This window comes from Balaenoptera ricei, chromosome 2 (assembly GCF_028023285.1).
Source record: "Balaenoptera ricei isolate mBalRic1 chromosome 2, mBalRic1.hap2, whole genome shotgun sequence".
NCBI classification, from domain to species: domain Eukaryota; kingdom Metazoa; phylum Chordata; class Mammalia; order Artiodactyla; family Balaenopteridae; genus Balaenoptera; species Balaenoptera ricei.
The window spans coordinates 4849688-4875439 of record NC_082640.1 but is presented as its reverse complement, the minus strand read 5'-3'; the positions used below and the strand labels follow the sequence as shown (position 1 = coordinate 4875439).

The 25752-nt window shown below is 36.0% G+C and overlaps 1 protein-coding gene across 1 annotated transcript in view; it reads left to right on the top strand.

Annotated features, from left to right (window-relative positions):
- Positions 1-25752, top strand: part of MRC1 (mannose receptor C-type 1) — an 88968-nt gene that overhangs the window by 27359 nt on the left and 35857 nt on the right. The window contains exons 5-11 of the mRNA XM_059915265.1: positions 1837-1950; positions 5079-5225; positions 9732-9917; positions 12951-13108; positions 15439-15549; positions 20425-20540; positions 23538-23686. Of these exons, the coding sequence (XP_059771248.1) occupies positions 1837-1950; positions 5079-5225; positions 9732-9917; positions 12951-13108; positions 15439-15549; positions 20425-20540; positions 23538-23686 (981 nt within the window). The remainder of the gene's footprint in view (positions 1-1836; positions 1951-5078; positions 5226-9731; positions 9918-12950; positions 13109-15438; positions 15550-20424; positions 20541-23537; positions 23687-25752) is intronic.

The window sequence follows — 25752 nt, the reverse complement described above, 5'->3', positions numbered from 1 at the left end:
TGTTTCACTCTCCACAAGTTTCTTAACTTCTCTGTCCTCAGTGTCTTCATCTGTAAAATGAAGGCACTGGACGAGATACCTCTCAAGGTGTATAAAGTACCTAAGGGCAAGAGCTGTACTAACTCAGACTTTTTTTTCTAGAACACTTGATAAAGATAAGTGAATCTGAATTAAATTTCACTGACTTTTTACATGCTAGTAGTTAATTTCATCCCGTTTTTATTACTTTATTGAAAGAAATTACACAATAGGGTTTACTTTTCAGTCAATAACTCCAGTATTGGATTCAGTTCAGTTCATTAAGCATCAACCTACCTAATCAATATCAACCTAGTCAATATCCTTAAGTGGGTTCTCCCTTTGTCAGTGCCTTTCTGCCAGATGCTGAATAAACTAACAGCATTCAGGTCACATTTCTCCAAGAATGTGATCTGTGCTTTTATGGGATTGGGGAGCAAAAAATGTGAGATATGATTCTGGGGCATCGAGTCACTGTAATCCCCTTTCATTTGAATTTGTGACATGAATGTGTGTCTATATCAGCTAATGAAAAATTGGGGAAAATTTCGGTGAATTTGGATAGCTTAGTTGGTTGTATCAGAACTAAAGGGTCTGGGATTTGATGTCATAAGAACCCAGGTTTAGGGACTTCCCTGGCGGTCCAGTGGTTAAGACTCCGTGCTTCCGATGCAGGGGCGTGGGTTTGGTCCCTGGTCGGGGAATTAAATCCCCAAAAGAACCTAGGTTTAAATTTCAACTCTGCACATGACATCTAAACTCTTTGGGTGTCAAATTCCTAATCTGTACAATGGAGATGGCGGTACCTAATTAGAGTTTGTGAGGATTGAAAACGAGCGAAAACAGTGCCCTGAATATAGTAAGTGGTTATTCTCACCATTGAAAAGATCTGACTGGGGAATATATCCTCTAGAGAACAGTAAACATAAAGTGGTCCTTTATGATTACCCTTTATGTTTCTAGACACTTCAGGTTGGTATTTTATTTAAGACAAAGGATAGTTTTCCTTTTCATTAATTCTTTTAAATCAACTAAAAAGAATATAGAGAGAACAGCAAATCCATGGTTTATAAAGTTATACGTAATAGCACATTAGAGTTGTTTAACCTGGGCGGGCTGCAGTCCATGTTGCTTCTGTTTTGTTTTTTATTGCATCTCAGGCCTAGCACAGACTTTGAAACATTGTAATTATGATTTATTAGCTGCCTAAGTAAAGTGTTATTCATAGTAGCACAAGCACTTAGTGTTTAGATTTTAATCATCATCTTAATGAGGAAAAAAATGGATTTTTTAAAATGTCATCGAATAAAATTCTGAGAGTAAGCTCTAAAATATGAGGTCAGGGTAATAACTTATGAGAGTGATATAGATTGAAATGTGTATTAAACTTTTTTATGATAGAAAACGGTGACTTTGATACAAAATAAATCTTAGTTTTACTCTAAAATGAAGTAAACATGTTTTTGTTTGATGATAGTCAAAGAGAGTCTTCTCCAAATTAGAAGCACATTCACACGATCCTACAGAAGTCATCAAGATGCTGGGGGCTGAAGCCTGGTCACATCTGGGTTAGACCCTTAGCAAGAATTAGCAAGACCATTCCTGGCTTATCTGTGTTCTCATCTCAGTTTCTTTACATGCGGATGGAGGTAATGGTTGTACTTGCTTCCCCCTGATGGGAGGCTCAAAGGAGACATGCTTGGCATGATTTTCATTACTTCTCTCTAGTACATTTTGATTCAAGTACCTAATTCTGAATTTGATTTCACCATCTTTTCTGAATGTCAGTTTTGTTTTTGTTTTGCTTTTGTCGTAAAGGGTTAACCAGTTCCTTGACCTCAGGACTCTGGATTGGACTGAACAGTCTGAGTTTCAACAGTGGATGGCAGTGGAGCGGAGGCAGTCCGTTCAGATATTTGAACTGGTTACCAGGTAGGGTTAAGCTCATCTGATTAACTTGGTGGGGTTAAGCGGGTTGAATTCGTCTGCATTTTAACTTAGCTAGGTACCATGGAGACCTTCATCAGCTCACATGTAGATCTCAAAGAGAAGAACTGGGAGATTTCATCAAGTACAGTTTATTTCTTACCTTGCTTTGAAACCTGCCAACTAGATTTGAATACTCTAACACCAAAAGGTTATTCCAGCTTTCTGGGAAAAGGACTTGTCTGGAAGGATAATCACACACGTCAATAGAGGACTCTGTTAAAATATATATTCTCAGAGCATCCTTGATTTGCTAGGTATTATATTCAAAAATTTGATTTTATATTTATGATATATATATATAATATTATAATGCTACATAGTATATTCAAAGATTTCATACATATTTATTTATATCTACACACACACTATGAATTTAAGAAATTTAAATTGTTTTGGGCTGGAGAATTTCTCATTATCTTGAGCCATGAGATATTTGCAATATTTCTGTCATCGTTATAATGATCTGAAGGTCTACGTTGACGCCATTTTCTCCTATTTTTAATCGACTACAGTTGGATTAAAAATAATACCAGCCACAGTTTGTAATATTCCGTACTAGTATCATCATTCATGAGCAGTTTTGTTGACAGTTTGCCGTTTAGTTGTAGAAAAACACAGGGGATGATCAAGCCTTCAACGGCTTTCCCATTATTTGGAGGACAGAAAATGCTCTGAGCTAATTATTTCTATATTGTTGTAACATAGAGGTAACAGAACATAAAAGGAGACCAGATGATAAAGATGTTTTACATATACAGAAGTTATTCTGAGAAAACAAAAGGACCAATGATGACAAAAAGTCTTCATCTTATTCACCAATACCAACCATTGTTAGTGGCTGCTTAAGGCACTCTACTGAGTATGATTCTTCACTCCCAACCCAGGCCCCATCCTGTACTAATCTTGATTTATTAGGAAAGTGTGCAGGTAAGGATTAGTGATGTCTGCCGTGGGTGTGGGAAAGGATGGGTCACATTTTCATTTACCAGTTCTGCTATGGAAAATACTGGTGTGGTGTTTCTTCATATGGTCAGACTTCTTTTTTAAAGCCATCGAATGGTTTTTGCATTTAGCTTAGAAAATTATACTCTCCGTTTTCCATGTTACCGACTTATGGTATTAAAAAGAAAAAGAAAAACTTTGAAATAAATAGATAATATTCGGAATATGCTAAAACATGAGAGGGAATTTTTAGAGGATATACGTTGGTTTAAACTGATTAGATTTTACTATGAAATTTGACTTTCAATGTACCCCTTCAATGCATGATGTTTACAGGGCTGTCACTAAGAGTCAGCTCTGCTTTCCTCTGGAATATGGTAAGTAAACACTGCTGCAAGGGAATATAAGGTGTGCTATTTATGAGTGAGAATTTGATTTGTCTGCTTACTGACTCAGTCACACTAAATTGGAGAATGCCAGTTGGCTTAGTCAGATCATTAGGCAATAATAATCATTTGTTGGGGGATTAGAGTTTATTCTTTGCTGCTTAATTATTGTAGGCAGATCATTTTATTTATTACTCAATTTTAAGTGATGATTATTGTAATATTTAACCACTTGCATTCTGAGAGTTCAGTGAGAAAATTGAGGGGTCTAGATTCTGTGAAAGTGCGGAATAAAATTGGAATATTAATGAGAAAGGAAAAGAAATGTCCTTCCTTATTAAACCAATTCCTGAGAAGTAGGTGCAAAATTAAATCACCTTCTGAAATAATATGAGAGTTTCTTCAAATGAAAATTAGAAACCTTGTAGAACATTAGAAGTTGTTATTGTATAAATTGTTCAATCAGCCTTCAATTGAGTACTTACCAAGTAAAGCATCTATTAAAATACATCTACATTTGAAGTGAGGATATTTTACACAAATGGTATAGAAGTGTGAATTCAAATATATAAGTATAGTAACCGTTTAAAGACAAAGAGTTGATATATTAAAGTAGGTATTGGTGTTCTATTGATAAATAACTGTATTACTATGATTTACCAGCTCATATATTAAATAATAACCGTTAGCTGTAAAATACATTATTGTTTCCGAAAGTTTCTTTCTAGTACTGGTACCTTATCTGTTAGTTCAGTTATACTGGAAGTTTGGTCATACTATCAACACATTTAAAAAACATCTTTATCCTTATCACTAACAATTTTTTCTTTGTGTGCTATTCAAGCAACTTCCAAAAATTTTTGACAAAGGCTTTATGGAGCAGGTGATGTGATTCCCATCTTTCGGGAAGGGAAAGTGTGGTCCAGGTCCAGGTCGTAAACATGTCAGAGGTCACAAAGCAGAATCATTGGCAAAATGTGACTCATCACCCTGTCTTCTCTTGTGAGATGGAGCAAGTTTTTAGAGCACTGGTTTCAAAATCATTTATTAAAGTGGTGGAAAAGCATGAGAAATGTGGGTATCGATGCATGTATCGATTGCATTAAGAAAGCTGACTTGACCTGGTTCTTTAATCAGTTTCCAGTAAGCAATGAGATGAGAGGTTAGCTGCTAAAACTATTCTTCAGTAGGCTGAGTTGAAAATCTTGAGAGAGAGTCTGAGCTCTGGGAGTTCCTTCTCTTTCTCTTCCCATTGCCTTCTTTCCTGCCTCTTCTTTCTAACTGGAGAAAGTTTTCCCATGTCCAGAAATTCTCTGGCTGGTCCTCACAGTTAGCTTGACTTAGGTTTTTGGGGAGGTATCGACAATGTTGAATACGGCTGATTTGGAACATCGTGTATTCTTTTGTTATTTACTCCCCTATCATACATAAAATAACCCAGTGTGAAGATTGTTCAGGGTTTAAGGTTTAGCTTTATCGTTTGATATTGTGGGGAAAAATTTATTTCAAAGAAGTAAACTTATATAATCAACATTTCAGGTATTGGAATGATCCAACAATGAGAAAACAAATAGACACGCAACATGTCTTTTGCTCTGCAGGCAGTAAATATTTATTTGTGAATGTGTAGCAGAAAAGGTGGGGATCCATTAAATGCCAAGGATAAACACACGAGGCTCTGGGGGGTCTATCTACTTGTAATTCCTATAATAGTCCCCCTTTTATTTTTTCTTTTCCCCAAAGGAAGTCCATCAGCAGAACCAGGAAAAAGCTGTGTGTCACTAAATCCCGGGAAAAGTGCTAAATGGGAAAATCTGCAATGTGTTCAGAAACTAGGCTATATTTGTAAAAAGGGCAACACAACTTTGAATTCTTTTGTTATCCCCTCAGGTAAGTGATCTATTTGATCTGAAGTGTATAAAATATTATAATTTAAAGATCAAATTACAGTCTAGTCCTAACTGCAGGCAATGACAGGTTTTGTTGATCATTTATGGTATCAATTTAATGATATTCCTACAGAATGTCTTTTTGTTGGTTGGGAACCTTTCCTGAGTGTTCTGGAGTGTTTGGGCATGAGCAAAGCCTTTGACACAGCATTAATAAAAATTTTATCTTCACAGCTGCCCTATGAGGTAGGTATTATTATTCACACATTTTAGATGAGGAAAAAGATATTCAGAGGATATAAAAAACTCACACATGTGACAAAACTGGAATCCAAGCTAGGAAATCAGTATCTGAAAGGGATGTTTTTATTATGTCCTCACTATTTAATGGCCTATCTGGGCGCCAGTGTTATTTAGTTTAACATATACACTGAAGTCTTCACCAAAATGGAATAAAACATCCCAGAAGTAGTCACTGAATTTTATATATAGGCTAGACCAGCGGGGGAAAAAATGCAATTATGCTCTCTATTATAATTTTATAGAAGAATTAAGCTACTAAGCCCAGAATGCATTTTTCTCTTCAAATTGACGGAAAGCAAACTAACTAGTGATACATTTTTTTCACCATCAGCTGTTTTTGGAGAGACACTTAATACTTAAAGGTCATTTATGTATGTATATATATATTCTGCTTGGAAAATCTGACAGCGTGGCATTCTTTACTTTTTTTGCTCCTTGACTTTTAAAAGCAATTTCATTTATTTTAAAATATGATCGACATGGCTAGAAAGTCCAAGGTACAACATGATAAATATTGATAATTTCTTCCAGTTCTTACTTCAAATTTGCAGTTCCTTTCTGAATAACTGTGTCTGTGTGTATATCCTTACCTAGTTATTCTATGAATATATGAATAAATATGTTTGTAATTCTTTTCGTCTGTTTTATACAAATGGCAGCATATGATACACTTTGCTCTACTTTTTTCACTTAATAAATATTTTGGGCATAATTCTATACAGTACATAGGTGGCTTCTGTGTTCATTTTTATGCTGTACATTAGCCATTGCAGGGAGAGACCATATTGTTTTTTAACCAGTCCCCTATTAATGGAACTTCAGTTTACTTCCAATTTTTTATTATTGCAAACAATCCCGCAGTGAGTAACTTTATACATATGTCATTTGATGTGTGTGATTATTCCTAGAAGTGGAACTGCCAGATCAAAGAGTGGGTGTGTTTGCCATTTTAATGCATACAAATATGGCGGAGCTCTCCAATGGATATAGATGAGGGTCCCATTATTGGGTTTGATTATACTTTACAGGGTCACCCTTATGGCTGTGGGCACGCCTCAGGGAGACCTCAGTCATTTTTGTATTTCATCTCCTCTATTCCTCCCATACGAGAAATGGTACTGATATAATCCTTCCCTCTTGGAAGAGCTCATATAATTCTTCTTCAGAAGATTTGGAATTACCACTTAGGGGATGAGGAGAATGGTGGTTTTATCATATCTGAGGTAAGGAGACGGAATTCTGTAACTTGGCCTTGTTCCTTAACCCCCCAGTTTTAGTTTCCTATCTATTAAGTGGAGATACTAACACTTGTTCTTCCTGTGAATGTTTGTTCATATTGTCAAGCACTCAGTCCTTTATTCTTATTTCTCTGCTATGCCTGTTACTGAACCAAACTTGGGTCTGCTGGTCTGCGTGCAGTAAAGCCAATCTACTGACACCGGCTTGTGGTGAAGGGAATTGCAGGGTTTATTGCAGGTGCCAAGCAAGGAGTCCAGGGCAGCTAGTGCTCGAAACACTGAACTCCCCTATGGGTTTCAGGAAAGCACTTGTAAAGGCCAGGTGAGGGAGGTGGGTTGCAGGGTATGTGATCAGCTTGTGCACAATTCTGTGATTGGTTGATGGTGAGGGAATAGGGCAGTGTCCCAGGGGTTAATGTTATCAATCCTTAGGTGCCAACACGCTCATGATCATCAAGTAGTTAATTTCTTCCATTTTGGTGGTTTTAGCATCTGTAAAACAACTCAGGAAATGTCCATCAGATACTATTATCTGGGTACTTCAGAGAGGAGCTACAGCAGAGGATATGGGGGAGGGGGGTCTGTCCCAGGAAGGCCCCCTAGTGTCCTGCTCGGTTACATGCCTTACTTGCTTCACTTGCTAACTTTCACTTCCCATTGGTTTTTGAATTTCTCTATACTTCCTGGATTAATCATTCTATCTTTTCTATAAACTCAAATAAACCAGAGCGTGGAAAAGCATATCAGAGTTAGGATTATGAAGCATACATTATTGGTGACTCTCTCGGACAAGGGTTCCACCTCGTCCCCTGTTTGTCTTTGCAATGCCACCCTGTTCGTCCATGATCCCTAGGTTGCTAGAGCTACACTGTCCATTTCAGTAGCCACTAACCACATGTGACCACTGAGCACATGAAATGCGGCTAGTTCCAACAGAGATTTGCTGTGAGTGTAAAATACACGCTGGACTCACAAGACATAGCATGAAAAACAAAAGTAAACGATCTCATTTTTTAATTGATTACATATTGATATGATAATATTTTGGATATATTGGGTTAAATATGATGTATTGTTATAATGAAAGTTACCTGTCTCTCTTGAGACTTGTATTTAACATGGCAACTGGCAAATGTATAATTCCATACGTGGCTCCCATTTGTAATTCCATACGTGGCTCCCATTTATAATTCCATACGTGGCTCCCATTTGTGGATTATGTTATATTTCAGACAGTGTTGCTGTACAGGAATAAGCCACTTTTTGTGGCTGCCCCAGGGTACGCCTCTTCATTGGTTGTTTTCATGTTTTGAAATATTTTAAAAGTGCATCTGTTTAGTTTTTGAAGCCCTCAGCATGTGCTGGCATCATTTTCAGCTTCTTGAGCAGCAAAATTAAAATATCCCACAAGAGGGCTCCAGAGTGATACTAACCTGTTTTCTTTCTTTTTTTTTTTTTTTTGGTAACCACTGGAACTGTATAGAAGGAATAGATTTTCTAAAAATATGCATTTTTCTGTTATAATAATACAGTGTTTGGATCTCAGGACTGCCTATTTACTTGAATGACTGTACACAGAATCTTGAGCTTTTATACAAAGGTGATGCAGACATTCCCAGACTTTGAGAGACTATGGAACTGATACATGAAACAGATAACAAAGGTGCCCTATACTGAACCTTTACTAAGGCAGCACATTTGAGAACATTTAGTATCAAACTTCAATATAGAAATTGACATTCATTTGGCAATATAGTCCCTCTTTAAGCAAGATATATTGCTCAATTGCTGTTTGATATAATATCCATAAAATAGTCATAATAAGCTGTTGTATAGTAAATATAACTTCAATTCTTTTTCTTGACCAACGATTCACGACACTTACTCTGTGCCAGGCCCTGTGCCATTTCAGGGCCTATATGAGGGTGAATAAAGCGAGTCTCTTGCCTTCGAACGTTGTTACTGTCACTTCCCCTAGCTCATTACTGTCAGTGCATGTTTGTAATGTATAGTCAAGGTCATGAAATTTGGCCCTGACTACTAGTAGCAATAATCAGGACATTGGTCACTGTTACTCGTTTGATTAAATAAACATTGTTGTCGTATTTGTAATTTACAGTCGTATTATCTCAAGTGCAGAAGAACGCAGTGAGGATGGGTAGTTTAATATTAGTACGAGTATTAATATTATTTACAATTTTTTATATACATGGATAATTTGGTTCATGTGATGTGACTGGCCCAACATCACACAGCTTGTGGCAGATTCAGATTTTGCCTGAAAGACTTTGGAATCGAAGTCCCTGTGATTTCTGCACTGTTATGTGTCATCTTTTGGGAGCAAGTCCACGGCAATGGGTTAGTTCAAAGGCACAGGTGTCCGGCTCCCACTGCCATGGTTTCAGAAGCTCCTCGGTGACCCCTCCTCCTGCCCCCCACCCATTCTAGGCCCTGTGTCAGCACGTCTTTCTCCTGCCTGCCTTGTGAGTCTTGCCCATCCTCTGAGGAATGGATGGCTTCCTAATGTCCGTAGAATAGAGGTAAATTGAAATCTTTTGAGGAATGAATACATTATATGACAAAGCTCTCGTGCTTCCAGTATTTATAGAACATGCTTAGGACAGGTCTGCCGATGATAAAATGCAGACGAAATGAAACAGTCTATTGTATCTTACTGTGGCCTTGTTGTAGGTACAGTTGAAAATAAGAACAGATTTCTCATCTGGCTTTATTTTAAAATGAAAGATGACTTCCATATCATCTTTAGTCTAAAAGCAAACACAATCTCGTCTATCTTTTGTGAATACCTATGCCAAAAAATGGAAAAATAAATATTAGCTATATTTGCCTATGACTATGACTGTTTCCTATAGAGAATGATAGAAAATATTATTAAATTTAAAAATTTTGAAAACAATAAAAAAAGCTCCTTTTAAATGTTTTCCAAACTCTTTTTTTTTTTCTAGAAAGTGATGTGCCTACCAACTGTCCAAGTCAGTGGTGGCCGTATGCAGGTCACTGTTACAAGATTTACAGAGAAGAGAAGAAAATCCAAAGAGATGCCTTGATTGCATGTAGGAAGGAAGGCGGTGACCTAGCAAGTATCCACAGCATCGAGGAATTTGCCTTCATTATCTCCCAGCTGGGCTATGGTAAGAACTTCATCTGTAATACACGTGATTCTCGTCTTCCTGACTTACCACCCATCTTTGGAAAATTTAATCCTAAATGTTCAATCTAATAACCTAATAAATTCAAGTTAACAATTCAATGGACAATTTAGTAACAAATATTAATCATGCCTAAAATATTAAAATTATATAACAATTTAAAGAATTTTTACCACTAAGAGAACATTTGAGTTTTTTTAATACGGAATCAACTTATGCATAGTTTTAAAAATCCTGTGTTTCTATATATAATCTGGATTCAGAGCAGTCTACCTTAAATTTGTGAACAGTGTTTCACTAGTTGGAATTAGTTGTGTGTATGGACGTATTTTCTCTTTTAAGGCCCATATTTTGTCTCACAGGAGAGGTCTCTAAATGAACCATCTCATCCTTTGAATTGTATTTTCTTTATTAATCTAGCTAAGGCTGCTAGAACGATGAACAGAGAAAGAAAGAATTTATTTGACTGGAGTGGTTAGATGGTGGCCTAAAGCTTTTAAAGAAATTTGCATCTCCATTTTAGGACTATAAGAGACAAAGAGAAAATGCAGTAACTAAATATTGTAAAGTTTTAAAAGATTGGCCCTATCAAAAACATTTAAAAAGTGAGTAAAACGAGTTGGGAATGCTTATCCTGAAGAGGAGGAGGGCGAGGAAGGAAGTAATGATGACGGGCACTCGGTGGTACTTGCTGATTAAATGATGACCATTTTCTGCTTCCACTTATGAGACTGCAGAATAGCTGGACCTTTTCATTTCCAGAGAGCAAAACAAGAGGAAATGGATGGTGGTGATGGTGGGGACTGCTTCCTGACACTTCCTGCCTGAAAACTGATAGGAGCGGGGATAGGGGAGAAGAAAAAAACAATGAACAAATAGATGAGAAAAATAGAGTAGTCTCAGAGAAAGATGGAAAATATCCCCAACACTGCTGCTCTGAGTGCCAGTGCTGAATGGAATCGTTTCTCCTTCGCTCTCCTCACTGAGTTTGGTAGCGTGATGATGATATTCTGCTACAGCCCATAAATAATTTCTTGCTTATTCTACATTTACCTATCCTGGAGCATCTGGACTACACGATAATAATGTAATCAGAAGCAATGTATCTGAATAATATCATGACATAGATGGCATGATACTTATAGTAGAGAATAAAGTTTGCAAGTGAATCAGTGGAAAACACATTAGTTAAGAGGCTGTAGGGCTAACGTGCAAATTTTGCTCTACTTTATATATAATATGGTCTAGTAATACGAGAACCTTATATATTTATTGCTATAGTTATTTTGGGAGTTTGGATGACGAAGGTTGCTTTTAAACTCAGCTGGAGAATTAGTAAACTTTCACGATGGAAACCTTCTCTTTTTTATTATTGATAAAGATTTATTTATTTAAAACAATACAAATAATATTGATAAAGGTAAAGGAAAGTTATAAAATTAAAATCATTGTTTCTAAGCCAGAAGCCCAGTAAACCTTTTTTTAGCTAGTTGAGTTGATATCTTTCATGTTAATCATGGAAATACAGTGGATAAATTGGGACCTACACATATAAGTTATGACTCCATCAACAAAGACAGCTTCCCTAACAGATTGATAAGTCCGTCTAACAACTTTATGCTCACATCTTATATATTTTTGGAGGATCAAGCTTGTGCATACAAAAGCTAGAGGGGGAGAACAGTTTAGTGAGAAAAATGTTTATCAGAAACTCTTAATACTTTATTATAATTGTGGGACTTGGGAGTTTAGGTTTTCTTTGGTCTTGAACCTAAAAACCTTGAGGGGTACATGAGGTCATTTTGGAGTCTATATTTGCTGCCCAAAGAACATGATCTGCCAGATTAAGTGAAAGGAAAAGGGATCATCCTGGCAATGCCATTCATGTTTCATGGTGCTGGAAACATCTGCTGGGACTGGCACCAGGCCAGTCAGGGACTTCTCCAAAAGCAAAGTTGAGTGACAACTTTTAGGAGGAAGAGACTAAACCATTTAGGGAAATTCCTATATGATGCGGCATATTTCTCATTTTCTACTACAACATCATCTTTACAAACTTTTGGCAAGTAATTTAGTTTAACTGTTTAAAGAACATATGAAACTTAAATAGATATCGAATTGTGTAGTCCTTCAATTTTTAAAATATGGAAATGTGTATGATTTTAGCCATGAGACCTCAGGCCTATTTTGTCCCATTTTTACTTATGATATTTAGAATTCTTAGAATTAAAACTACTGATAAATCAATAATGCTCTTCATAGAATTTTCAAAACAGAATGATCATCTTTTATATCTATACCTGGTTGTTTTTATTTTAACTTTTGTTTGTTATTTGGGTTTTTCTGGTGTTTCACAGTGAAAATGGTGGCAGATTCATTCATATACATAGACTGATAAATAAGTGCTAAATGCCAGAAGACAGCCCAACCCTTCAGTTTATATATCTTCTCACTGTATGGTTCATTTTCACTCCTATTACAGTGATTAAACTTTAACAGAAGCACCTAGAATGTTCTTGATGACATCATCAGTAAAATAGGAGTGGTTTTTAATTTTTATTACTTTAAAACATTCATAAGATTTAATAGTAGTCAAATAGATTTATGTATAAATAAGCTACCATATTTCCAGCACCATGAGTGTGGTTGGTATGGTAAATTATTTATAACAAAAAAGCAGCTTCACAAGATAGAGGGTAACATAGATCTACTTCAGTTTCCGTTTAACAACTCCCAGGAGATAGAATTTGCAGTAGCACAACAACAGAATATAGTCACATTCACAATGTGAAGAATACATTACACATTTTAAACTAAAATTGACAACATAAAATGTAGTTGACATCTCAGTCTACAGAGGTAGATCCGTTTAAAGCTCAAGAGGATGGTCTTTCATGCTAGTGATAATATCAAGGGAGCTGTTGATAAAGAATGGGTCTTCCTTTCCTGATAACCTTCTGATGTTTAGAAAGAAAAGTTTGGGTAAATGACTTCTGTGTTTTTCTTCCTGTTTAGAGCCAAGTGATGAGTTATGGATTGGCTTAAATGACATCAAGATTCAAATGTACTTTGAATGGAGTGATGGAGCCCCTGTAACATTTACCAAATGGCTTCGTGGAGAACCAAGTCATGAAAACAATAGGCAGGAAGACTGTGTGGTGATGAAAGGCAAAGTAAGGCAACTTTTGTTACTGATATCTAGCAAAAGCCACAGGGAAATTTTCCTTCTGTCCCACTTATTACATACGATTGTTTCCATTGTTTCTATTCTACTTAATTGACATAGATCAAGGTTGAACGAGAATTCAGATTCAGTGTTTTGAGTCTCTCTCAATTGTCTGGCACACCCAAATTCTCAAGAGGACTAGAAAAGCAACAGACAGAAACTTTCATTTCAAAGATGAAATTAACCAATAACGAACGCTCATATCATTCCTATGCTTGGTTCTAAGTTTGTTTTTTTTTAAATTTTTATTGGAGTATAGTTGATTTTCAGTGTTGTGTTAGTGTCTACTGTACAGCAAATTGAATCCGTTATCCGCTCTTTTTTAGATTCTATTCCCATATAGGTCATTGCAGAGTATTGAGTAGAGTTCCCTGTGCTATATACAGCAGGTCCTTATTAGTTATCTATTTTATATATAGTAGTATGTATATGTCAATCCCAATCTCCCAATTTATCTCCCCCCTTTCCCCCCGATAACCATACGTTTTCTACATCTGTGACTCTGCTTCTGTTTTGTAAATAAGTTTATTTGTACACTTTTTTTAGATTCCACGTATAAGTGATATATATTTGTCTTTCTGTGTCTGACTTACTTCACTCAGTATGACAATCTCTAGGTCCATCCATGTTGCTGCAATTGGCATTATTTTGTTCTTTTTTATGGCTAATATTCCGTTGTATATATGTACCACATCTTTTTTATCCTTTCCTTTGTCGATGGACATTTAGGTTGGTTCCATGTCCTGGCCATTGTAAATAGTGCTGCAATGAACATTGGGGTGCAGGTATCAAATTATGGTTTTCTCTGGGTATATGCCTAGGAGTGGGATTGCTGGGTCATATGGGAGTTTTATTTTTGGTTTTTGGAGGAACCTCCATACTGTTCTCCATAGTGGCTGCACCAATTTACATTCCCACCAATGGTGTAGGAGGGTTCCCTTTTCTCCACAGGTGGTGGCACATGTTTTTACATGGCTTGATTAATCAATTCAGAGCTTTGGTCCTACTTTTAGCTGGTTGCTCTGAGTGGATGGAGACCTAGCTAGATCTACTCTGGGTCCAACAGCCTAGAGTCTGTGCTTGGAGAGCTACAGCTTTTTTTTTTAGGTTACAAAGAGGTGCCAAATATGAAAAAATGGCTTCCGTGTCTTAAATATCACTTTAGCGACTGAAGTATATCTTCAAGTAATCTTTTGTTAATAGAGAATGAAGATGGTGGTTAAGAGGCTTGGTTTTGATGCATGGCTTATTTCCTCATTTGTAAAATAATAATAATCGTACCCAGCTCATATGGTGGGTATAAGGATTAAATGGGTTAAGGTGTATAACGTGCACTGTGCCTGGCCCAAACTTCCTGTTCAATAAGTATTAGCTACTGTTTTTATCGTTGTGGTTGTTATTATGGTGATAAATTGAAAGCTTAAGAAAAGAGTATGTGTTAATTATTGAAAGAATAGGCAGAAGTGTGTCCTGGGAAGGGGAAACCAGAGAGCATCCTACTTGTAGGGAACTCAAAAGACAGTATGGCAGAAAGCGTGGAGTAAGAGGCAGAGGGGTGTGTAGGGAAAATACTGGCCATGACAAAACATGCATTAGCCTGGGAGTAGCCAAACCTAATCTGCAATTTGCAAATATTACACTGGCTGAAGGGTTGAGTACCAGGTTGTAGTGGGTACGGAAAACATTTTTCAAGGTGTTTAGCAGTTAAGGGAAGGAGAAGAGAAGTCATTTAACGTGAAATCTCTAAGGAAGGCAGAAAGGGTGGAATTTGAAGTAGAGTGAAATATGGTACCTTAGCTCCGGGGGGACCCTCATCAATAGAAATGGGAAGAATAGAGGGAAGAAAACTGGTTTCAGGTGCGTTTTCAGGTTGGGCATGTTGCTTGGGGCCTTCTTTCTGGGTGGCTTTAAACGTACTCAGTTAACTTGAAAACAGCTGCCCATAGGGATGGATGAGGAGGCAAACCTTCTGTTGGGACCATCTCTTAAGGGCTTATGAGCATTTTTCATTTCTCTCTAGATCCCCCTCCAGAGTGGCTTGACAGCGAAGATATAAAAAACATACTGGGGCTACAATCTCTTTATATCTTTGTAGCCAAAGTCAAATTTGCAGTTTCCTGGTAAAACGTCCATTTACCTTTCCTTTTCATAGATGCCTTTTTCTCTTAATAACCTCGAATCTTTATTTCCCTTTTCAGAGGTGCAGTTATGAGGAAATAGCACCAAACAACTGATGATCATTGAGTTTTTTTTTTTTTTTTCCTTTGCTTTCTGCAGGATGGGTACTGGGCAGATCGAGCCTGTGAACAGTCTCTTGGCTACATCTGTAAGATGAAATCACAAGCCCAAACTCCAGGAATAGTGGAAGTGGAAACAGGCTGCCGCAGAGTGAGTACAGAACGCACGCAGTGGTTTCATATCAGCAAATATGATGTGATAGCTTTATTTTTGTCTGTGGAGGTACTTAATAATAGGGGCCAACTGCTTCACCTTACAGGTAGTGGTAGTCTATGACGCCAAGGGTCATCAAGGACATTTCCAGTGGATAACCTTAATTTGCAGATAGCAAACAATCCTTAGTCATTTTTTCCATTTATAATATTTCTGGTGAGCCTGTTTCTGGTGGCGAGTCTTCTCAGTAGATCCCTGAGGGTCTGGGAGGCAGGAGGTCTAGACTCTAGTTGGTAGTACCAGGTAGTAACTCAGTTAAACCAAGTCAAACCATGCAATCCTATCGTGCTTTATTCTCACCTGCACCACAGTTAGTAATACCTCCCCGCAGGTCTTATCTTTCTTTGAGGTTAAAGTAAGTGATTTCTGTGGAGCTGTTTCTAAAAGCATAAAGAAGCTGCAAAATATGGGGCGTATGGTTATCATTTTCCTGTTTGATCACTGAGTTGCCCATCTTCCTCTTTTTTCCTTTCTCACTTCTCTTGGATAAAAATAAAGTAGAAACTGATTTTCTGGCCAAGGGTGTCAAGTTGTGATCAAATCATAACAAACACCGGAATTCGTGAAACATAATTGAGTACTGAACAATTAAACCATAAAGAAAAATAGAGCAAACACAGAAAATCATACAATGTGAGAGATAGAAAGGATCTTAGTGATGCTTGAAAACCCCCTTTTAATTTTTGCGTTCTGGAAATTTCAGCCCAGAGAAGTGATAACTTTTTACGAGTCACACAGAGGTACGGCTAGAACCCAAGTCTCCTGCCAAGTACACTTTCACTGCTGGTTTCACTACCAGTACACTTACATATTCTTTGCCTAATCATATGCAGGTACAGGAGATTGTGTATTATTGTAATTTTCTATAAGTAATAAACGAATCCTCAAACTTTATTACTTCTACACAATCAAAATTTTGTGTATATTTTTTCTGTGAACTGTCATGTCCACAATGATAAAATCCAATTTAATCATTAGGTTAAATAAGAAAAAGAAGAAATATCAGCCAACTGTTTGTTGAGTGTGGTTATTATGCTTTCAATGATCTTAAAAGATAAACATTACGTTTCTAACTAGACAGGAGAAGATACAAGAACTCAGAGATATTAATTTAGCCAGTTTAAAAACACATGCTCTAGGCACTGATTTCCTCAAATTGCTGGAAAGTCTAGAAAAAAGATCTACTTGTCAACAAAGGAAGATAACATTTTTTTTGTCTGGGCCTGGGTACTTGGTGGTGTAGGGGTATTTCTGAGAATTCAAAACTACAGGCCTTCTGTCATAAAGATCTGGGATTCAGTTTTCAATTCATTGCTACCTGTATGGGAAACCTTGATCTAAGAAATTAACATGAAATGGTCCCAAGTTGCTAATATTCTTGGATGTCTGACAGACACAAATGTAAATCCTCTTTATACAGAAGTCCTCCTTCCCAGGCTGATTGGGAATCACACAGATGAGTTTGAAATCCAAAATTATAAAACATACCACCAGGAGCTTAGGTGGTAGAATTAATGGATATGACATTAAAGTGAATGTGTTTTAAAATGCTTACAGAAATAAAAGGTGGAATTGAAACCATGGACCAGCCACCAAGTTTTATGTGGTGTTTTCACATGATTAAATTATAAATATTTTTTATTTCCAGTAAGATTGTTTTGACCCATGAATTATTTAGAAATGTGTGTGTGTGTGTGTTTTCATAGTGGTAGAATTTGCTGGTAGTGATGGGGTTTTGTTTGTGTTTTAGTTTCTAAATAATTGGGAGCTACTGTTGATTTAAATTTCACTGCATTGTGCTCATATAAAGTTTTTGTTGTTGTTTGTTGAGATTTTCTTCATTATCTAGTTCATAGTCAGTTTTTATAAATATTCCATCTGTGCTTGAACAGAATGATCTTTGATCTGGGGGTTCAGGGGTCTATATATGGTGACTAGATAAAACTTAACAATTATATCATCCAGATATTCTATATTTCTAATATTTTGTCTGCTTGACAAAATATTCTCCTTGTAATTGTATCAAGTTTTGATTTATGTACTTTGATCTGTATTATATCTTCTTGGTGAATCAGTCCTTCAACTATGTAATTATTTTCTTCATTCATAATGCTTTTTTATCATAAAGTCAATTTTAAATAATATTAATATTGCCACAGAAACTACCTTTTGCTTGGTATTTCCCTGGAAACTCTTTCTCCAGCTGCTTGCTTTTAATCATTAATGTGTCGTTATATTTTAGGAATGGCTCTTATAAATAAATATCTACATTTTCATTTTTAATCTAATTTGAGGAACTCTGGCTTTTAACTGGTAAACACCAGTTTTTGTGCATGACATTGGTTCTATTGAACATATTTATTCCATTTTCCTCCTGTACAGGTTTGGAAGTTATATATTCTTACTCTTTTTTTTAAAAAAATGGTTACCCTTATATTTTTAACATGCATTCCTGACTTGAAGTTAACCAATATCTCTCTCTGCCTCATGAACAAAATGAATGTTAATTATTCCACTCAAACATTCAAAATTTTTCAAATTTTGAAGTAATGTTAGACACACAAGAAGTTGAAAAAAAGAGTACCGAGAATTCCCCTGTATCATCCACTCCACTTCAGCCAATGACAGCATCTTCTCTAACCAGAGTACATGATCACTACAGGTAGTCGGCATGGATACAATATTATTGACTAAACTACAGATCTTATTACTATTCCATTCTTTAACTTCCCACCGCCAATTAGGTATCTTTGCTATTTGTCCAGGCAGTTAGACCTGGATTTACTGACATTTATCGACTTCTTTGCTCAGCGTAGACTTTTAGCCCACTTACTCCTCTTGGCTTTCCTTTCTTGCCAAAGTAAATCTTTTAGAAGTTCTTTCCCTGGGATTTGGGAGTGGAAAACTCTCTGTCTTTGTTTGAAAATCTCTTGAATTCATCTTCACCCTGCATAGTAATTTAGGTAGGTCATTTTAGAATCCTAGATTGATAGCTGTTTTCTGACAGCACTTTACATATTCCTTCATTTTCTCTTGGCCTTTATTTTTGCCATTGGAGTTCCTACTAGACTAAATCTTCATTTTTTGAAAAGTGGATACTCTGTATTTTCTCTCTGATTGATTTTAAGATCTCATTTTCTCTGTCTGTAAGTACAATGTGTTCAGTTTTGGATTTATTTTATTGGTTCCATTTGGTATTGAGTGTGCCTCTTCATTTTGAGGATTTGTATCTTTCCATCCTTGAAAATTACCAGTCATTAATTTTATTCAGTGTTTCTGAAACTTCTCTCAGGTTGATTTTCAACCTTCTCATTCTATCATTTATATTTTCTATCAATATGATTTTTAAAACATCTTTTCATATTCTCATCTCTCTTCTACATTCAGTCAATTTACTAATCTTTCTGAAACCATATTTTCTATATTTAATCTGGCCATTGAGTTTTTAACTTCATATTTTTCTTTTCTAGAAATTCTTTTTTGTGTGTTTGAATCCTCTTGTTCTTTGTTCATAGTATTTTGATCTTTCATCATTGATTCTGTTTCTTCTTTTGTCACTTAAATCATCTCAACATGCTTCTTTTTATATTTTTTCCAGATTGTTTTCTTATGTTAAACTGTTGACTCTCCCTTAAAATGAGACATTTTTCTCACATGGTTTATAATTTTTGATTGTGAATTCATCCCCATCCCATCCCCACCCTGACCCTCAAATGTCATAGTCTTACATGACCTGGATTGTGGAAATATTTCTGTCGTGTGGTTTTACATTTTACTTCTCAAAGTGCCTGCAAGATTCTCCTTCTGTAGACTACATTTTATTTTTTTATTTTTTGGGCTGTAGATTCTCATACAATGTGAATAGTGTAAAGTTGGGACTGGCACCCATCTATGGCACAGACTTGGTATTTATTTTCAAACAGAAGAATTTTTTTCTTCCTTCACCCAGAACCCCAGGCAGGTGACAAGAATCTCTGTCATTTTCTCCTTCTGTGGGTGGAGTTTTCTCGCTCTCCTTTCAAAGAGGGGCTACCCTTAGTGGGTATCATCTTTATGCAAGGACTTCAGTTCTATCTCCCTGCCTCAGGTGGACTGATGGCCAAATATCCTAATCTGTATGGACATTAATACCCCAGCCCCTAGACTCTAGGACCTTAATCTTGGTCTGATACATAACCGGGCAACTACAGTCTCAGCTTGTACATTTTCCATTCCAGCTTTTTAGTTTTGTAGTATTTATTTTTGATACCTGGAGATTTCCCCTTCTTTCTCTCAAACTCTAGTATGGATTTTCTGTTTATTGTTATGTTTTTATTTAGCATGCTTTTATTTCTGTGTGTTTGAAGTGTGGGAGAGGAAGCACATCAAATCATGTTGCCAAAAGTTTGGTAAGTACTATCCTGTGACCAGATGGTACAGCTTTATACTCACTATCTACTACTGGCTTCAATAGGTGACTAGGCTTGTTATTCTGCAAATTATTTCCTGTGGTTACCTATTCTAAAACTGAGATCTTAGCCATTTTGTTCAGTTTCTTGGGTAAACATGTCACAAATCATTTTTGTTGGAAGTTGCATCAGAAGTGGAAAGAATGACTCCCCTCACCCCCATTTTGTATCATAATTGCCATTTGAGGAACAATGCACTCCTATTTTCCTTATTCACATAAATTTTCATTGCATGTCAAATTATTCATATTTGTGTTCTTTACACACTTCTATTGTTTATCAATTTGTGTTTCATCATAGAGGAATTATTAAAATAATATTATATAATAAATATGCATGATAATCTGCTTCATAATATCAATAGGGCTGGAAAAGACATGGCTTCTACTGCTATTTGATTGGACACACACTTTCAACATTTACAGAAGCAAACCAAACCTGTGTGAATGAGAAAGCTTACCTAACAACTATTGAAGACAGGTATGCAACTATTTTCATGTTTTTAAAAAAATGTATCAAATAATGAACCATTTCCAAAAAAGCATATCAATGTGCTCTAAATTTCTGAGTAAATTACATTGAATCTTGAAGTATGGTTTGTGAATATAGGAGCATTAAAAATCATATTTTTATTTCGATTCTTCATTGAAAACACAATAAAATATTTTGCTACTTTTAGTACCATAAAACAATGTTCAGAACAGTTTGCTAATGCTCTGGTAAATGTTGTTTATAGATCTAACTTTATTTATTTATTTATTTATTTATTGGAGTATAATTGCTTTACAATGTTGTGTTAGTTTCTGCTGTACAAAGGAAGTGAATCAGCTATATGTATACCTATATCCCCTCCCTCTTGGACCTCTCTCCCACCGCCCCCCATTCCACCCGTCTTGGTCGTTACAGAGCACTGAGCTGAGCTCCCCATGCTATACAGCAGGTTCCCACTAGCTAGCTATTTTACACGTGGTAGTATATTTATGTCAAACCTAATCTCCCAATTTGTCGCACCCTCCCCTTCCCCCCCGTGTCCACATGTCCATTTTCTACCTCTACATCTCTATTCCTTCCCTACAAATAGGTTCATCTGTACCATTTTTTCTAGATTCCACATATATGCGTTAATATATGATATTTGTTTTTCTCTTTCTGGCTTGCTTCACTCTGTATGACAGACTCTAGGACCATCCACGTCTCTACAAATGACCAAATTTCGTTCCTTTTTATGGCTGAGTAATATTCCACTGTATATATGTACCACATCTTCTTTATCCATTTGTCTGTCGATGGCCATTTAGGTTGTTTGCATGTCCTGGCTATTGTAAATAGAGCTGCAATGAACATTGGGGTGCATGTGTCCTTTTGAATTATGGTTTTCTCAGGGTATATGCCCAGTAGTGGGATTGCTGGGTCATTTGATAGTTCTATGTTTAGTTTTATAAGGAACCTCCATACTGTTCTCCATAGTGGCTGTATCAATTTACATTCCCACCAACAGTGCAAAAGGGTTCCCTTTTCTCCACACCCTCTCCAGCATTTACTGTTTGTAGATTTTTTGATGATGGCCATTCTGACTGGTGTGAGGTGATACCTCATTGTAGTTTTGATTTGCATTTCTCTAATAATTAGTGATGTTGAGCAGCTTTTCATGTGCTTATTGGCCATCTGCATGTCTTCTTTGGGGAAATGTCTATTTAGGTCTTCTGCCCATTTTTTAATTGGGTTGTTTGTTTTTTTGATATTGAGCTCCATGAGAGATCTAAATTTTAAAAATGTAGCAGATCTCAAATTTTTTAAAGCAAAAAAAGTAAGTAAAATTTGTCATCTCAAAAATCAAACTTTCTATCTTTACTACCGCCTCCAACAAAAAGGAAGGCAGAGAGATTTACTGAATATTTTATTCATTCTTTCCAGTCTTCCATTCTTTGTTTCGCTTTGCTTTGCTAGGTTTACTAGATTAATAGGTCCAGAAAATGATGTGGACACAGAGAATTTTATGTAACTTTTTACATCTAGAGTCCCATCCTTCTTTGAGGTTTTAGTATTTATTTTTCTCCTGCTTTTTGCAAAGTACTGGATCAGGCACAGAAGAAACTTTAAAGAAGTTTTAAAAAATGTCCATTTGATTGGAAGTAAATAGGTAAAAATTATTGAGTTTTAATACAGTTGACCTTTCAAGGCAGACCCAATAAAATGTAGAGGATGCTATTGATATTAAAATTTTTTGATAAAATGAAAGATGTCATAGAATTCATATAGTCTTTATAAAAGAGCTTGTTTTTCAACATTCTTTTTTCATGTATAATTAAATGTCTGATACATTGTAATACCCTGATACAATGCTAACTTCTGAAAATAAGAACATAGATACTTTTTATCTTATGACCTGGAAGTGAGCTATACATTTTTAAGTACTGTGGGAGCATGTTCTGATCTGTACTGTTGGTTTTTGGGTCTACTGGAACAGAGATTTCCCTAGATTTTCTATTTTAAGTTTGCTTTTCTTTATGTGTTTTCTGTGATACTTGTGTTCAGGAACTCACTAACTCTGTGGTCCAATTTGGTTTTGGGGATTTAAGAAAAACTGAGTTGTTACTTTTTAATTTTTTTTGTTTGTTCAGTTTAGGGAATGAAATTATTCAGACTAGGGTCAAACAAATGTTCTGTTATTGTGGCTTTCTCTCCATTTCCCTCTCTATTCTCGCTGGAGCTATCTACAGCTCCCTTTGTTCCTGGAAACTTCGGACATCACTTTTCTTTTGCTCCAAAGAGATTTTTTTTTTTTGCATATGTTGCTGCGTCCTTGTCTGTTTATCAATTAAGACAAATTTTGTTTGCCTTACCAACTACATTGTATTATTACCAGATTACGCCAAATATAAGGACGGGATCCAGAGGAGAGCAAACGCTGGAATTTGTGATTCTGCTCCCAGTTCTTTCTAGAGATTGAATCTCTAGTTCTCAGTATTTCTTGATAATTTTCTCTTTTGTTTCAGAGCTGAGAAATGAGAATGAAATTGAGGGGGAAATCCACACAGATATTTTAATTGTATTGTCCTCGATAATGTTACAACCTCTCCATTTACTTCACCAAGAATTGTGTAGAGCATTTGAAATATTTGAAAAGTGGACTGATTTTCAAACAATGTATTTTAAAAGACGATAGTTTTCTCGTTTGCATTTTCGGAGTTCTCTTTCACTTTGAGCAGGAGCAGAGGGGCTGGGGAGCAATAGAGAAAAATGGTTTGGGTACATTTGAATGATTTTGTTCAATCAGCTGTATGATATTTTTCCTTCATAAGATCACATTTCCTTAGTGAAAATTTGCATTATTTAAATGACATGTAAATAGAACACAATAGGTTTGATTTGCCAACTAAAGCATAGCTCAGGCATACAATTGAGATACTTTTCATGTGGATAATTAGAAAAATTCACATTTTTCTAAAATTTAGTTAATTTTTTTTTTTTTTTAAGATATGAACAAGCCTTTCTGACTAGTTTGGTTGGATTGAGGCCTGAAAGATATTTTTGGATAGGACTTTCAGATGTACAAAACAAAGGAACTTTTCAGTGGACCATCGCGGAAGGGGTTCAGTTCACCCACTGGAATTCAGATATGCCAGGTATGTTCAGAGCTTCCGTCTTGTTTCAGGTGGTCTGGAGAGGGGACCAAGAATCTGTGTTCTTTTTTCTTCTTTTTTGGCCGCACCATGTGGCATGAGGGATCTTAGTTCCCTGAGCAGGGATGGAACCCCTGCCCTCTGCAGTGGAAGCATGGATTCTTAACCACTGGACCACCAGCGAAGTCCCAGCACTTTGGTCTTGGGTTTCCATTTACCCTACACGTCCATCGGGCCAAGCCTGTAATTCCTTCACGGCACCTTTCCAAACAGACTTATGTAAATTAATTGTGCTTTTTAGATTTTATTATCTTATATTTCATTCTCTTTTTGCTTTTTCTTTTAAAAATGTTCCCATTAGTTTGCAGTGGTCTAAAAAAAAGGACGAGAAAACTGCTAGGTTATCTGGTACCACTCTATTTGAAGTATTTATGAAATAGTGATGAAATCCTAAATGGTCATAAAGATTCCAAATGGTTAACTTACTTCTGAGAACTTAAAATTGTCCTCAAGGGATATACAACTTTTCAATGTAACTATGAATAGAATTATGACTGCGCTAAATCTGGAACAAGATTTAGTGCTTATGTGGAGCTCATTATTTCAATATCTTGAATGGGCTACCCCGTTTAGCCCTTTATATGCCTTGGATTTAATTTTATCCTTATAGGAAACCTGCAAGGTAAGTTTAAGTATCCTCATTGTAAAGAGGTGGAAACTGGAACTTGAAAAATTTATAAGCACAGATTTAGACTAATCTTTGTAATTTCCAAATCCAGGCTGTTTGCGCTAAGAGCACCCTCCCTCCCTATAAATTTTGATTTGCCTTCTTTAATAAGAAGTTTCTGAAGTAGACTCTGAGAGATTCTTTGCTTTCTTTGTGCACTGGTGTCGTAGCCTATGACATAATTCAGTATGACTGCACTTAGGAAATTCAACATCCTTATAGCAAGTGTTTCATTGTGCCTGGATAAAAAGCTAAAGAAGGGATAATATAGCTTAAGGGCACAAATTAACTACTTGGCCTAATAAGTCCTAATCTTCAGAAGTTTTAAAAATTTGTATCCTCAGCTGTCAATAAGGGAAAGAGATCAGTAATTTGGATAGTGTGATTTTTTGTTTAATTATTGAACATTCTGAAAAATAGTAAGACTTCAGTTTATTTTGAAAGAACAGGGCAGTATATTAAGAGCTGTGTGCACATTTTTGTTTTTTTGAAGGGTGGTAATTCTTACTCTCCAGGCAAAACTCCTTAATTTCACTGGTGTTGATCATTTAGCAGTAGGATTCTGAGAGATTAATCCTGGAACATCCTTAGGGAATAAAAATGGATCAAACCAGAGTCATAGGGAATTAGCAATCTTACAGAAAATATTTTGGGAAAAATATACCTCCCCAGAACTTTGAGAGTTACTTCTAAACATTTACTGCCTTTAAAAGGACAGCAATCAAAGACTATCTCATCTTAGCAGCAAGGAATCCTAATGTTTGCAAAGCTCTATCTTAATTACTATTTTGAAATAATCATGACGGTAAAACAGAAAGCTTCAAACCATGAAGCTTAGTATAGTCCACACTGTCTTTTATGTACTTTTTTATCCATTAAAGCTGGCATGCATCACAACTCTGTAAGGTAGGCAGCAGTATTTGCATTTTAAGACGAGGAAATGGGTTCATAGTAGTTGAGTAATTGATCTAAAATCTCTAGCTCAGGCTTGTCTCATTTTGAAGTCCAAAGAACTTCTGTTCTCGGATATCTACATGGACCCAAGGGGGAAAAATAACAGATCTTAAATAATTTTTTTTTAAAAAAAGAAAGAAACATCAAAAACCCATTATTTTGGGGTATATGTATGTGTATAACTGAATCACTTTGCTGTACATCTGAAACTAACACAACATTGTAAATCAACTAGACTCCGATATAAAATAAAAATTAAATTAAAAAAAAATCAACTTCCTTGGTAAAAAACCCCCAAAACATTATTTTTGTCATTATGGTAAATTTTATCATACTAAAACTATTGTCTGTGTTGAGGGGGGCACCCTGCCAGTTATTAGAAATACAA